General features: G+C 41.8%; 1 protein-coding gene across 1 annotated transcript in view; it reads left to right on the forward strand.

The window, feature by feature from the left end:
* TECTA (tectorin alpha) overlaps positions 1-12,297 on the forward strand; it is a 143,322-nt gene that overhangs the window by 114,584 nt on the left and 16,441 nt on the right. The window contains exons 15-17 of the mRNA XM_068241002.1: positions 1,816-2,102; positions 5,002-5,282; positions 10,172-10,282. Coding sequence (XP_068097103.1) covers positions 1,816-2,102; positions 5,002-5,282; positions 10,172-10,282 — 679 coding nt within the window. The remainder of the gene's footprint in view (positions 1-1,815; positions 2,103-5,001; positions 5,283-10,171; positions 10,283-12,297) is intronic.

Genomic DNA, 12,297 nt, shown 5'->3' on the forward strand with positions numbered 1-12,297 from the left:
TCGGTTCAGTACCTCGTACATTGGAAAGGGTACGACATTGAGGAGAGACAATGGGTACCGGGTTCACGCATGCATGCAGACGAGTTAAGAAGGGAGTTTCATGCCTTACATCCCGAGAAACCTGGTAGGAGTTGTCCGGAGTCCACTCCTCGGGGGGGGGGTACTGTAAGGAAACGCGGAAATGCCGCCGTCTCTCAAGGTGAGGCGGCTGTTTCCGCGTCCAGCATGGCGTCACAACGCGGAAAAAACGCTGCATGCCGCATAGGCAGTGCGGCGGAATCCGCATCAGAGGCGGCCCCCGCACTAGATACATTGCATGACAGTACTGGTGTGGCTGGGACTGATAGTCCACCAAGATTCAGACTTACACGCGCGCGAGCAGAAAGGCAGAGTTTAAATAACAGTTAGAAGGGTGTCGGCTGACCAGCTGGGTCAGCTGACAAATTCCACTGCTCTCATTGGACCAGCAATTAGGGAGGTCCTGGAAAGGTCCTAGAGTATATATACTGCTGGTTGTTCACTTGCTCTTTGTCTGGCGTGCGATCACATACGTGGGAGCACCCAGATCCGTAGTCAGATCCTGAAGTGTGCCGGGACCAGCTGGAGCTGTAATCCTACACTTAGCTAGATATTTGATAGCTAAAGTACTAGTTTGATTGTGATTATATGTTATGACTTTTGCCTGCCTCGACTATCCTCCTGAACTCTGACCTTGTACCTCGATATTTCTGATACTCTGTTGCCGAACCTCGGCTCGTTCCAAGACTCTGTTTCTGCCTCCTGATTTTGTACCCCGATATATCTGATACCCCGTTGCCGAACCCTGCCTGTACTTTGACTCCGCCTTTGCCTACTGTATTTGTACTTTATCTGTCCGTGTGTGTACGACCTGGCTTGTCTGACCTCGAGAACCGACCTCACGATTGGAGGCGGTTCCCAGTCCTGTTAGTGATACTTCTTCCTGAGTGTCACTCTCGGACTTTCCTTCCTACTGTCAGTCTGACTCCTCCCGTCTTGGAGAGCTCAGGTCTGCAGAAGGAATACGTGCAGTTCTCCTTGCTGCACTGAGGCCTAGGCCTCCTAGTGTTACTGTTACACCAAAACACTACACTCTACTCAGGCGAACAGAGGTTAGTTTGTATATCGGATTATCGGTGAGACTGCAGATCACTTATAATCTGGTATATATCTGTATTTCCGGCGATACTGCAGATCACCGGTAAATCAGATACTCTCTGCGCCCACCGATCGTTACAACGATAATGAAAAATTAGTTTTATACCGCATCATGATGTGATGCGCCTGAATGTCTTGTGGAAACTACCTTTAACGAGATTATTCAAGCTATAATGCAAAGTTCTCTTATCCTTCCTCATCAAAATAGTAAAGGGCAATCCTACTACCTGGGAGTTGCTAATCAGTGCCTATAGTTGCCCTTAGCCAGTTGCTATATAGTTCAATAAGGTAGGGCAGGCAACAGTTAGCTGGGAGCACTAGATGCATTAATTAACAAACTGGTAGTTAAAACATTTACTTTTTTATTAGCATAGTCTGATGTTCAGACAACTGAATGTTGTTCTGTTAAAAATGCAGTTTTCCTTCAGTTGTCTGCAGTAAGTCTTGCGTAATCCCTAGGTTAGTGAACAGATAAACCAGAGATGATTCTTTGATCTTTTTTATCATCCCTCACTGAAATTTTAGACCTGGACTTTTATGAATTGTTGTATCGTAGCATCAATAACTTGAATGTTGTTACAGTTGGTACATGTTTAACATATTATAGGTGTTTATTTGAGACTGTTATTTTTATCTTAGGTAAATGGAACACAAGTGACAGTTCCATTTGTAACTGGATTGTCCACAAAAATATACAGCATGGAAGGATTTTTGGTCATTGACACAAGCCCTGATATTCAGATCCATTACAATGGCTTCAACATCATAAAAATTACCATCAGTGAGCGACTTCAAAATAAAGTCTGTGGTCTTTGTGGCAACTTCAATGGAGACCTAACTGATGACTATGTTACCCTGCGAGGCAAGCCTGTTGTGAGTAGTGTTGTGTTGGCACAAAGCTGGAAAACAAATGGAATGCAAAAAAGGTTTGTAAAAAAAGGCTAAATGAATAGACAAGTCAACAATGTGTTAAATGGGTAGCAGGAAAAAAAGGACGCTGGCTGAGGGTGGATGAAAAGAGCGCTGCCATAGACTTTAGTGCAATTATAGTTAAGACAGCGAAAAAAGAAGAAAAAGGGTGCCGCTTTAAATATCGTTAAGAACATTAGAACATTAACGTTTTTGAAGTATGTTATCATTTTGGAAGCTTGCAACATTATAGTTTTTGTCATATTATTTTGTTTGTATGTACATATTTTACATTATCAAAGATATCATTTCTATGAGTAAAAGGCACCACTCGGGGGGTGGTTATAGTTAGGCACCACTGGGGGGGGTTAGGGAGTGGTTAGGGTTAGGCGCCAGCAAGGGAGTGGTTAGGGTTAGGCACCGCCAAGGAAGTGGTTAGTTTTAGGCAGCACCAGGGGAAGGTTCTGTGTGAGAGTAGGGTTGGGTTAAGCTGTATTGTTGAATTACGTAATGATTTTTAACGTTAGTATATTTTCGTTATTATTTCCCGTCTATTTTTACAACGGTAATTATTGATAACCAAGTTTGACAACGATAACATTTATCGTTATCAGATTTCGTTATCCACCGGCATCATTTCATTATCCAGCCGGGCCCTTTTTTCACTGCGCCCTTTTTTCATGCATGCGTTAAATGACATCTGATAAGTAGAGTTTAGGTAAGCTACAATGAAAGCAACAAATCAAAGTGACTACAGTATATCCAAAGATCCAGCTGCAGCCAAATAAAAGGGAGGTATTACATTTGGGCACCAGGGACTCCATGGAAGTTTGTTGCAATCAGCGCCAAATTTCCTGCATCAGCTGGTATTTTTAAGGACGCCGTCACCCAGTGGTTTCCCTTTTGTGGCAGGGGATTTAAGGTTAAATGTCAGTGTGCGTGTTTATGTGTGTGTGTGTGTGTGTGAGGGGGTAAGGGGTAGGTATTGCAGGGGGAGTAGTTAGGGTAAGGCATCAGAGGTGGGTGGTTAGGGTTAGGCATTGGCAAGGGTGTTGGTTAGGGTTAGGTATCGAAGAGGGGGTGGTTAGTGTTAGGCATCAGTAGAGGGATAGTTATGTGTGAGAATAGGATTAGGTTTAGCTGTAGTAAAATATCAGTATCATTTACTGATATCATTTACTGGTATCGTAATTTTCACTGCAAAATTTTAGAATATTGGTAAATTTACTAATATTCTACTAATGGCAGTTTGAGGTGCCTACATTTCCAGGCGCCTTTTTGCATGATTGTAATGAAAGCCCCTTCAAGCATAGGACACAAGCTCAACACTATAGTCTATGAACTTTCATAAATTGTTGTATCACAGCATTAATAACTTGAATGTTGTTACATTTGGTACCTTTTTCCCATAATAGAGGCTTTTTTTTTATCTTAGGTTAATGGAACACAAGTGACTATTACATTTGGATTGTCCACAAAAATATTTTTGGTCATTGACACAAGCCCTGATATTCATGGAATAGCAAGCATATTTAAAATCTGTTGGTAGCTAGATTCAGTCAATGGTTTACATGCACATAATCAATCAGATAACCAGTATATTTCATGCAAATCTGTAATTAAGCCTCTTATAGATTATATAGACTTATGAGGGGGCACTAGAAGGTCTATCTTTGGCCAAGAAGGAAATGAAGATATGATGCAGAGCCATGGAATTTGCACTCTGTTACACATATTCAACCTAAAGTTTAGCACACTTGACACACCATTTTCAAGTTCTTTTAGGTGTTCCAAAAAATATCAATGGAAGGTCACTGAAATATTGCTCTGCTACTGCTATCAACTTAAAACCATAAAAAAAATATTCATCCCTTCAAAACTCCTTTTAAAGGGACTCCGAGCAGTGCAGAAACTATGGAAAGATGCATACCATTTTGAAGCTCTCTTTCTGCTCTTTCCAATGACACATAAACCACCGCCCTACGCCTTCAAAATGGTATGCATCTTTCCATAGTTTCTGCACTGCTCGGAGTCCCTTTAATGCTATATAGAGCAGGATCTGGTAAAAGGGGTGGTCTATACACTCAAGCTCCAAATTCTTTTAACCATTCACCATCTTGCCTTATGAGCAGGTATATGGTCCTACAAAAAGACAAAAAGAAAATAGCTATTTCATTGTTTTTCTTTCTAAACATCCTTTAATCAGCATAGAAAGTGATATTTTTCATTTAGTGTATGACCCTTGGCAGACATCAAAATACCTTCCTTATGTCAAAAAAGTCGTTATGACTAGGGATGGTCCAAAATGCCGATTTCTGCAAATGCCGATTACTGATTCCGCTTTCTTCCGATCTCTGTATTCCAATTTCCGATTTTTCTCTGATTGGCCAAATACTTCCGAGTTGACTCTGCATTCTCTCATTGGAACATTGAGTTCTGTGATTAGGCTAAAATTACTGAGTTGCAGCAATGTGAAATTTCCGCAAGAGTAGTGATTTTTTGGGTAATTTTTAGCATTTATAAATAAACAACAATAATTATCTGATTGGCCAAATACTTCTGAGTTGACTCTGCATTCTCTGATTGGTCCAATGCTTCCAAGTTCTGTTCTATTTGGCTAAAATTACCGAGTTGTGGTAATGTGGTAATTCTTCAGAAATCCAATTTACAATTTCTGTTTTCCGAGTTCCAAATGGAAATGCCGATTTCCGATCAGAAACGCAGAAATGTAATCTCCGTGTAATTGGAATGAGCATCCCTAGTCATGGCCTTTGGTGCTGACCTTTGTGTGTTTTTTGTCTGTGAAACACTCAGGCAGGGAACACACTTGTCCATGAATATACTGTGCACTTGAATAACCATAAGCTGATTGTAGCCATTTCATCTTACACATTGTCTATCAATATGTATTTTTAGCTGTAATGAGTTGCAGTACTCTCAGTATGCCTCAACTTGTGACAACGTCCACATTCAGAAGCTTCAAAGTGATGGATACTGCCTCAAACTGACTGATATGAAAGGCTTTTTCCAGCCCTGTTATGGACTCCTGGATCCTGTTCCTTTTTATGAATCTTGTTTTCTTGATGGATGTTACAACAACAAAAAGTTCCAGCTGTGTGGCTCATTAGCTGCCTATGGAGAAGCTTGCAGATCATTTGGAATTCTCAGCACAGAGTGGATTGAAAAAGAGAATTGCTGTAAGTTTGGATCTTCTATAAGTTGATATTTTACAAAATCGCAGATTGATTTTCATTAAACAACCAGGAAGTAACAGTTTTGCCTTCCAGAAAAAAATGATTTTGGTGCAACTCAGATTTTTATGACCTTACATAAAATTGTGGGATTTACTGTTGAATTTCTGCTTCTTCAGTTTGAGTACAGGTTACAGTCTATTGGTTAGACAATGTGTAAAAAAACATGGTTAATGTGTATTAATAAGAATTATAGACTGTCTATTTTCTACTTTAATTTTTTTTATTATTAAAATGACTTTATCATACTGTCTTTAGAAATGAACTACTGGGTGGAGGTGCTCAAAAGTGGTAAAACAGAAAGGTAATATTGGCTTACCAGATATATATGATGGAATATATCAAATATATTGCACGAAAACACAAGGAAACCACAAATTTACTGCACAAAAACACACTTGTCCTTGTGTTTTTCTGAACTTGTGGGATTGATACATTTGACAGATTTCAGCCTGGAGTTGGACAAATTGTCGATCGGGCATGGTTGTTTCAGCACCAATTTTCATCTAATTCGATAAAATTATTGAATCTGATGGCCGATTAGGCCACAATATCACTAGATCAGTGATCTGCAAACTTGGCTCTCCAGTTGTTAAGGAACTACAAGTCCCACAATACATTTGCCTTTATGAATCATGACTATGGCTGTCAGACTCCTGCAATGCATTGTGGCACTTGTAGTTCCTCAACAGCTGGAGAACCAAGTTTGCAGATCACTGCACTAGATGAATGGGCACCAAATATGGGAAACCAGCAAATTAACACTACCTGTAAAGAATGCATATCATCAGATTTATTTTTTTTAACAGAAACCAATTTAACTAGTGGACCACTAAAGAATGTAAAACTACTTTCTAAGGGGTGCTAAATGGGAATTTAAGATCTGGGTTTAGGATCTCCTGTAGTACTCTGCAGCCCATATGCAATTCACTTATAGGAGATTGCTGTTTTTTTAAAGGCATATTATGACAAGGTGTAAAAATATCACCTAGCAGAAAACTTACAAGAATAAGTGAATTGCCTATGAGCCTGTAGCCTTTATTCAGCTAACATTTTTTTCCTTAGTTTTCTTAAAGTGTTTCTCAAACCTGTCTTCGTGACTTCCCAATGGTACATGTTTTGCAGGCAACCTCACCTATGCAAAGGTGGGGTAATTGTTGTCTCAGCTAGGTGGATTTCATGTGTAACAAACTCATCTGGTCTTGTCTATGGAGGGTGTTCTGATAGTGTTGAGCAGCTGGAGGAAGCTTCCTCTTCCTCTTTGATCAGTCGCATCCCTGTCTCCCCTGTAGACGTGAGTCAGCATGGTTGCATCCCCGGCTCCCCTGTAGATGTGGGTCAGCGTGTTGTTTCTGGCAGTCTCCCTAGGAGAACGTGTGCAGCTCAGAGTTGCCTTTATAGGTTAAGGAGGCGCAGGGGCGCCATCAGAAATTTTTGGGCCCCTCACACACCATCAGGCCTGGGCCCCCCATCACTGGGCCCACCCACTGGTTGCTGTGCTTGCCCCACCCCAGTCTCCATGCGTTAAGTGCGTTGCGGCAAAAAATGTGCATGGCTCCGACACTGAAGAAAGCGGCATGCACAGCGTGTTGCTGCAAAAAGTAGACGTGACCATGGCATGTTGTGGGTGGAGCCAAATACTAGCAAAATACATGTAGTCCCCAGTTAACAAATGAGATAGGGACTTGTAGGTCCTTTATTATTCTTTATCCGTTCTCTTTTGTCCCCCTCTTTTCCTCCTGTGCCTCTTTTGTCCCCCTCTGTCTCACCTAATTTTGTGCCTTTTTTGTGTCCCTCTGTGTGACCTCATGTTCCTGTCTCATCTCTTTCCTCCCTGTACTTCTTTTGTCTGCCTTGGTTCCCCCTGTGCCTCTTGTATACCCCTGTGTTACCTCTTCTCCCCTTCTGTCTCAGCTCATCTCCCTGCTCTAGCCAGGTTTAGGGGCCCCCAGTATAGGTATCCAGGCATAGGTGCCCCCAGTATAGGTAGCCTGGTATAGGTGCCCCCAGTAAAGGTATCCAGGCATAGGTGCCCCCAGTATAGGTAGCCAGGTATAGGTTCCCCCTGTGTAAGTAGCCAGCTACAGGTGGTGCCCCAGTATAGGCCAGCAAGATACAGGTGCCCCAGTATAGGTATTCAACTCAAGGTGGTGCCCCGGTATAGGTAGGCTGGTATAGTTGCTCCCAGTATAGGTAGCCTGGTATGGGTGGTGCACCAGTATAGGTTAGCCAGGTACATGTGCCCCCAGTATATGTAGCCAGGTTCAGGTGGTGCCCTCAGTAAAGGTAGCCAAGTATAGGTGGTGCCCCAGTATAGGTAGCCAGGTATAGGTGGTGCCCCAGTATAGGTAGCTAGGTATAGGTGGTTCCAGCCCCAGTATAGGTAGCCAGGTATAGGTGGTGGCCCTGTATAGGTAGCCTGTAGCCAGATATAGGTGGTGCCCCAGTATAGAAAGTCTGCTGTAGTGGGCTCACTCATATGCTCCCCATGATCAAGCGCTGATGTCACTCTTCTCTTAGTGCTGGAACGCGGTTTGCTGGTTAGTGAGCCACAGGCCCGCAGCCAGCACACGCATCCCTTCCAGTGCTTTGGAAGGGGGGACCCAGGGCCCCCAGAAGCCCTGGGCCCCTCACTACAGTGTCAGTTGTCCCCCCCTGAATGGCTGCCCTGAGGAGGCATGTCTGAGGTGTGTCAGCTGATTCCTGCAGTCAGTTGACACTTGCTGCAGAAATGTTGCTGATTGGTCTAATTTTCCTGGAGGCTTGGTCTGTGCTCTATTTCTGCTATATAAGCCCTGGGCATTCAGTTACTCGCTATCCGTTATAGCTATCAGTTCGCTGAGTGCTGGACCTTGTCTTGCTACTGTGCCTAGTCAGCTGGTTTTCAGAGCTATATATATATGCAGACACTGCTGATATATATGTACAGTACTCTAGTTAGACCAGTTATATATATATATTGTAAATTGTAAATTACCCTGATTGTTATTCTGTGTATGACCCGTCTAAGCCCTCACTCTGATTCTGTCACCTCCTTGTCTGTACCTCAGCCATCTGATCTAAGTGTATGACCTCAGCCTGTTTAATGGTTTTGTCTCTGTCTCAGCCTTCTGTATTATAGCCATCTGACCACCTGTGTATGATATCAGCCTGTTGACCCAGCCTTGCCTATTGTACCGCAGTAATTCTGACTACACGTGTATGACTTTAGCTGACGATCTGACCACAATTTATCGTATACTCAATGTATACATAAATACCCAGTGTTACACCATGTAGCTGAGACACTAATTACCCCACCTGTGCATGTGTGAGGTTGCCTGCAAAACATGCACCATTGGGGAGGTACGAGGACAGGTTTGAGAAACACTGTTCTAGGAGATAATTTTTCAACTTCTGATTAAAATAACTTATCAGCACGCTGCAATTAAAGTACCAAAAAGTAGGTGAAAATGTACTGTTAAAATTGTTCAGATTTTTTTCTTACTTGCTGGTGGCTTCAAAGGCATCTTATTGATAATGTGTGAAACTATCACCTGTCAGAAAACTAATGCTAAGAAGTCATGATTAGTTTTTTGGCAGATTTACTGGCCAATCGATTTTCAAATCAATTTTCCGGTCATTTTTCTGATTGATTTACATTCACTCGATTGATCGAAATCAGATCGGACCTGTCGGAAATGATCCATCCAGCCATCTATCTGCCAAAATAACGCATTCTGTATTCCTAGCATTAGGAGAAAAAGTGAAATGAATAAGAGCCAGCGACTGAAAACCCATCACAGATATCAGCACCTCTTGTGTCAGTTATTAGGTTCAATGACTTTTAAAGCAGCTGATACCTTCTTTACAATAAAAAAGCTTTTTTATAGTACTAATGGGATCTAAACACCCCTTAGTGGTACATAGTAGTGCCTAGAGAGGATCACTGTAATCAAAACAATGTCAGCAGCCCTTCCTTCATGACCAGCTCCCAGGTGGTGCTGATTGAATAATAAGTACCTGTTTGTACCCAAGAGGGGTCATTCGGTAGTGCAGAAAGCCTCAGATTGGCCACTAAGGAAGAAAACAATGGGCTTATTGGTCTTTCAAGGTGCTTTCCTGGGTCATTTTGAAAAAGCCCGTCCCAGCTTCTGTCATGATCTTTTGAGAATACTATTTTTCATATATGGTTGATGATCAGTTAGGAGAAACTTTAACTGGGCTTTCTGTCCAGTTAAAGTGCACTGTCATCTAAACTGGAAATGGAGCTACTGGACTCAGCCAGTCAAGTGTATATTTTTTGCAAAAAGTACAGTCATGCAATGCACAATGCAGTTTGCATTGCTAATTGATGTGAATGTACTCTCATATGCATTGTAAAAGTGGGGAGTTGCACAATGCTTTAAATTAAAGGGTACCTGTAGTTAAAAAGTGCCCCAAATGACTACTCACCTGAATAGAAGGAAGCCTCTGCATAATCCATAGGTTTCCAGAACTGGACATTCCAGAAGTGTTCTCCTCCACCAGATCATTCCTGTGCTGCATCCCTTGAAAAACCATTGAGAAGGCCCTGTTGGCAGCTCGGGCTCAGCTTTTCCCAGCGATGCCCAAGAGGATCCATGCTACTGTGCCGATGCAGTGCGGCTATGTGCCAGCAAGGTTTTGGGGTCTCAGTACTGGATCAGCCTGGCAGAGGAGGACGGGGAAGCCTCTGACTTCCCCCTCCTGAGGTAAGTATCATACTTTTGTCTTAAACAAACTCACAGGTTTGCGTTAAAATGTAAAGGATTCTTAAAATGAATGAATATTGGCTTAGGAGCCTCTTGTTATCCTTTTCATATTCTCATCTATAGCAGGAGTGATTGAAGACCCTTGTGTGGATGCAGACTGCCCCAACAGAAGCTGTGAAGTAGACAATGGAGGAGAGCTTTGTGGCTGCATGGATCCACCAGTCTATGGAAATGGTAAAAACTTAACAGACCTGTTTATCTAGTAATAGTGACAAGGTGTACAAAAGACATTATGTTAGTAAAAACTGACCAGGTGCATCTACACAGATGCATTGCTTTACCATGTAACGAGAACAAGAATAAATACTTTCCACATGTTCATCACAAAGATGTCCAATAATATATACAGCCTAAAGGACAAGTGAAGTGTTATATGTTGTGCCCAGAAATGTGGGATAAAATACTAATGAGCTACCTTCATATTAAATATGGAGAAGAATAACTGCAATATCCTTGCAAACAGAGACAATATAAAGATAGCAAATCAGCCATTTTGACCCATTACTGTTCCGTATCCACAAAAATGGCCACCCTCAAATATTGCTAATTCATTAATCAGTTACTGTTTTACCCATATGTAGCCATTCAGAGGTAACCAAAGCTTCTTAATGACAACTGCAATGTAAACATAGACACTAATTGATTATTTCTATATACTTAGTACTTTAAAGCGAGTGTGGGTCAGGGCAAGAGAAAGGCTGCTAAAATTGTTCTGATGCCAGCGACCTCTCAATATACATTGGAAAGAGGCAGATTATGGTCTTTGTCCCCCTATAAAATTCTGTACTCTGTACACAATACTTGAGAGGAGGAGCTTGTGAGCTCTTCCTTATATTGTGTGAAAAAAAGGAAGAGCTATTAGTAGAGTATAGGAGAAGGTTGTGTGCCAAGCAGAGTAGGCAATTAAAAATGCATCTGGAAGTGATTGAGATGTATGTAGATGATATCTTGTTGAGGGCTTTGTTGCTCAGAAAGAGAGGTTTGAACTTGATATTTTGGCTAGTTGACAGCTAGTGGAAGACTTGTCAAAGAGAAGCAGCTGAGGAGCAAGAAGAGAGGTGGAGAAGACAAACAGCAGATTACGGAGTAGATGGATTTCTGTCTGTTAATTGGTAGGCCAAAGATGATGAAGCAGGTAACTCTGGCACATGTAATTCTGGTGTGCCAAAGACATTAATAGGGACACTGGCAAAGGTACATAAGTTGATGATGTAGTGAAATTGATAGATATGGGCACTAGTGCTCAGCTGTTCTATAGTTGAAGTGCCAGTTAAGGGGCATCTTGGGCACAAGGGTTTGATTTGGTTCTGGTCCTGCATTGCAAAGCCAAAGTGCTAGATAATTAGATATTGGCCCCTGATGTTTGGATTCAGCACTGGGGATGGACATAACAGAAAATGAGATAGGATTTGGATGAGCTTGTCATTAGTTTCGAAAAGATAGGGCTATGTGATAGGGTAGGGGGAGGTTTGGAGGTTAGTTTTAAAAGCTAGGGTAAGTAAGCTTAAGTAGGAAATAAGATAAAAAGGTTTCAAATTAAGGAGGGGTGGCTAGTGCAAGTATCAAGAATTAACATTGAGGGGGAAGTTACGGTTAGGTAAGAAGAAGTTAACCTTCAGGAGAGTGGTTATAGTTATGCATAGGGAAGGAGTTAATGTTGGTTGATGTTATAGGAAAGGCTAGGTCTAGGCATCAGGAAATAAAAGAGGTTGATATGGGATAACTGATTGATCGCTATTCTTGAGCTGTCCTCAGCATTCAACACCATAGACTATTCCCTGCTTCTCCAGTAGGGTTGTCAAGCTCGATCACACAAATGCCAAGAAGCGTCGAGCCCTTATAAATTCAGCATATGTTTCAGAATTTAAAAAAAGACAGCAGTCTACAACTGCCAGTCCCATTTAAATGGATTCATTTTATAAAGTAGCTTGTTCTGGATTATACTGTACTAGTGTTTGATCATAACTCTATTATGTAAATATAGCACCATTATTTAAGTTAGGATGAAGAAGAAATTCAACTGTTGGTAAAATGTTTTTGGTTAATTATAATAAAAGTACTTTACAGACGGCAAAGTCTTACGTCGGTGTATGTATGTGGAGTCAAGGGGGCATGCAGGGTGAATACGGTAGTCACCCTTTTCATAAATAGATTTCTAAATGTTTCAGAAGTGGAAGTAAGCCAGCAGA

The sequence above is a fragment of the Hyperolius riggenbachi genome, chromosome 6 (assembly GCF_040937935.1).
Source record: "Hyperolius riggenbachi isolate aHypRig1 chromosome 6, aHypRig1.pri, whole genome shotgun sequence".
NCBI lineage: Eukaryota > Metazoa > Chordata > Amphibia > Anura > Hyperoliidae > Hyperolius > Hyperolius riggenbachi.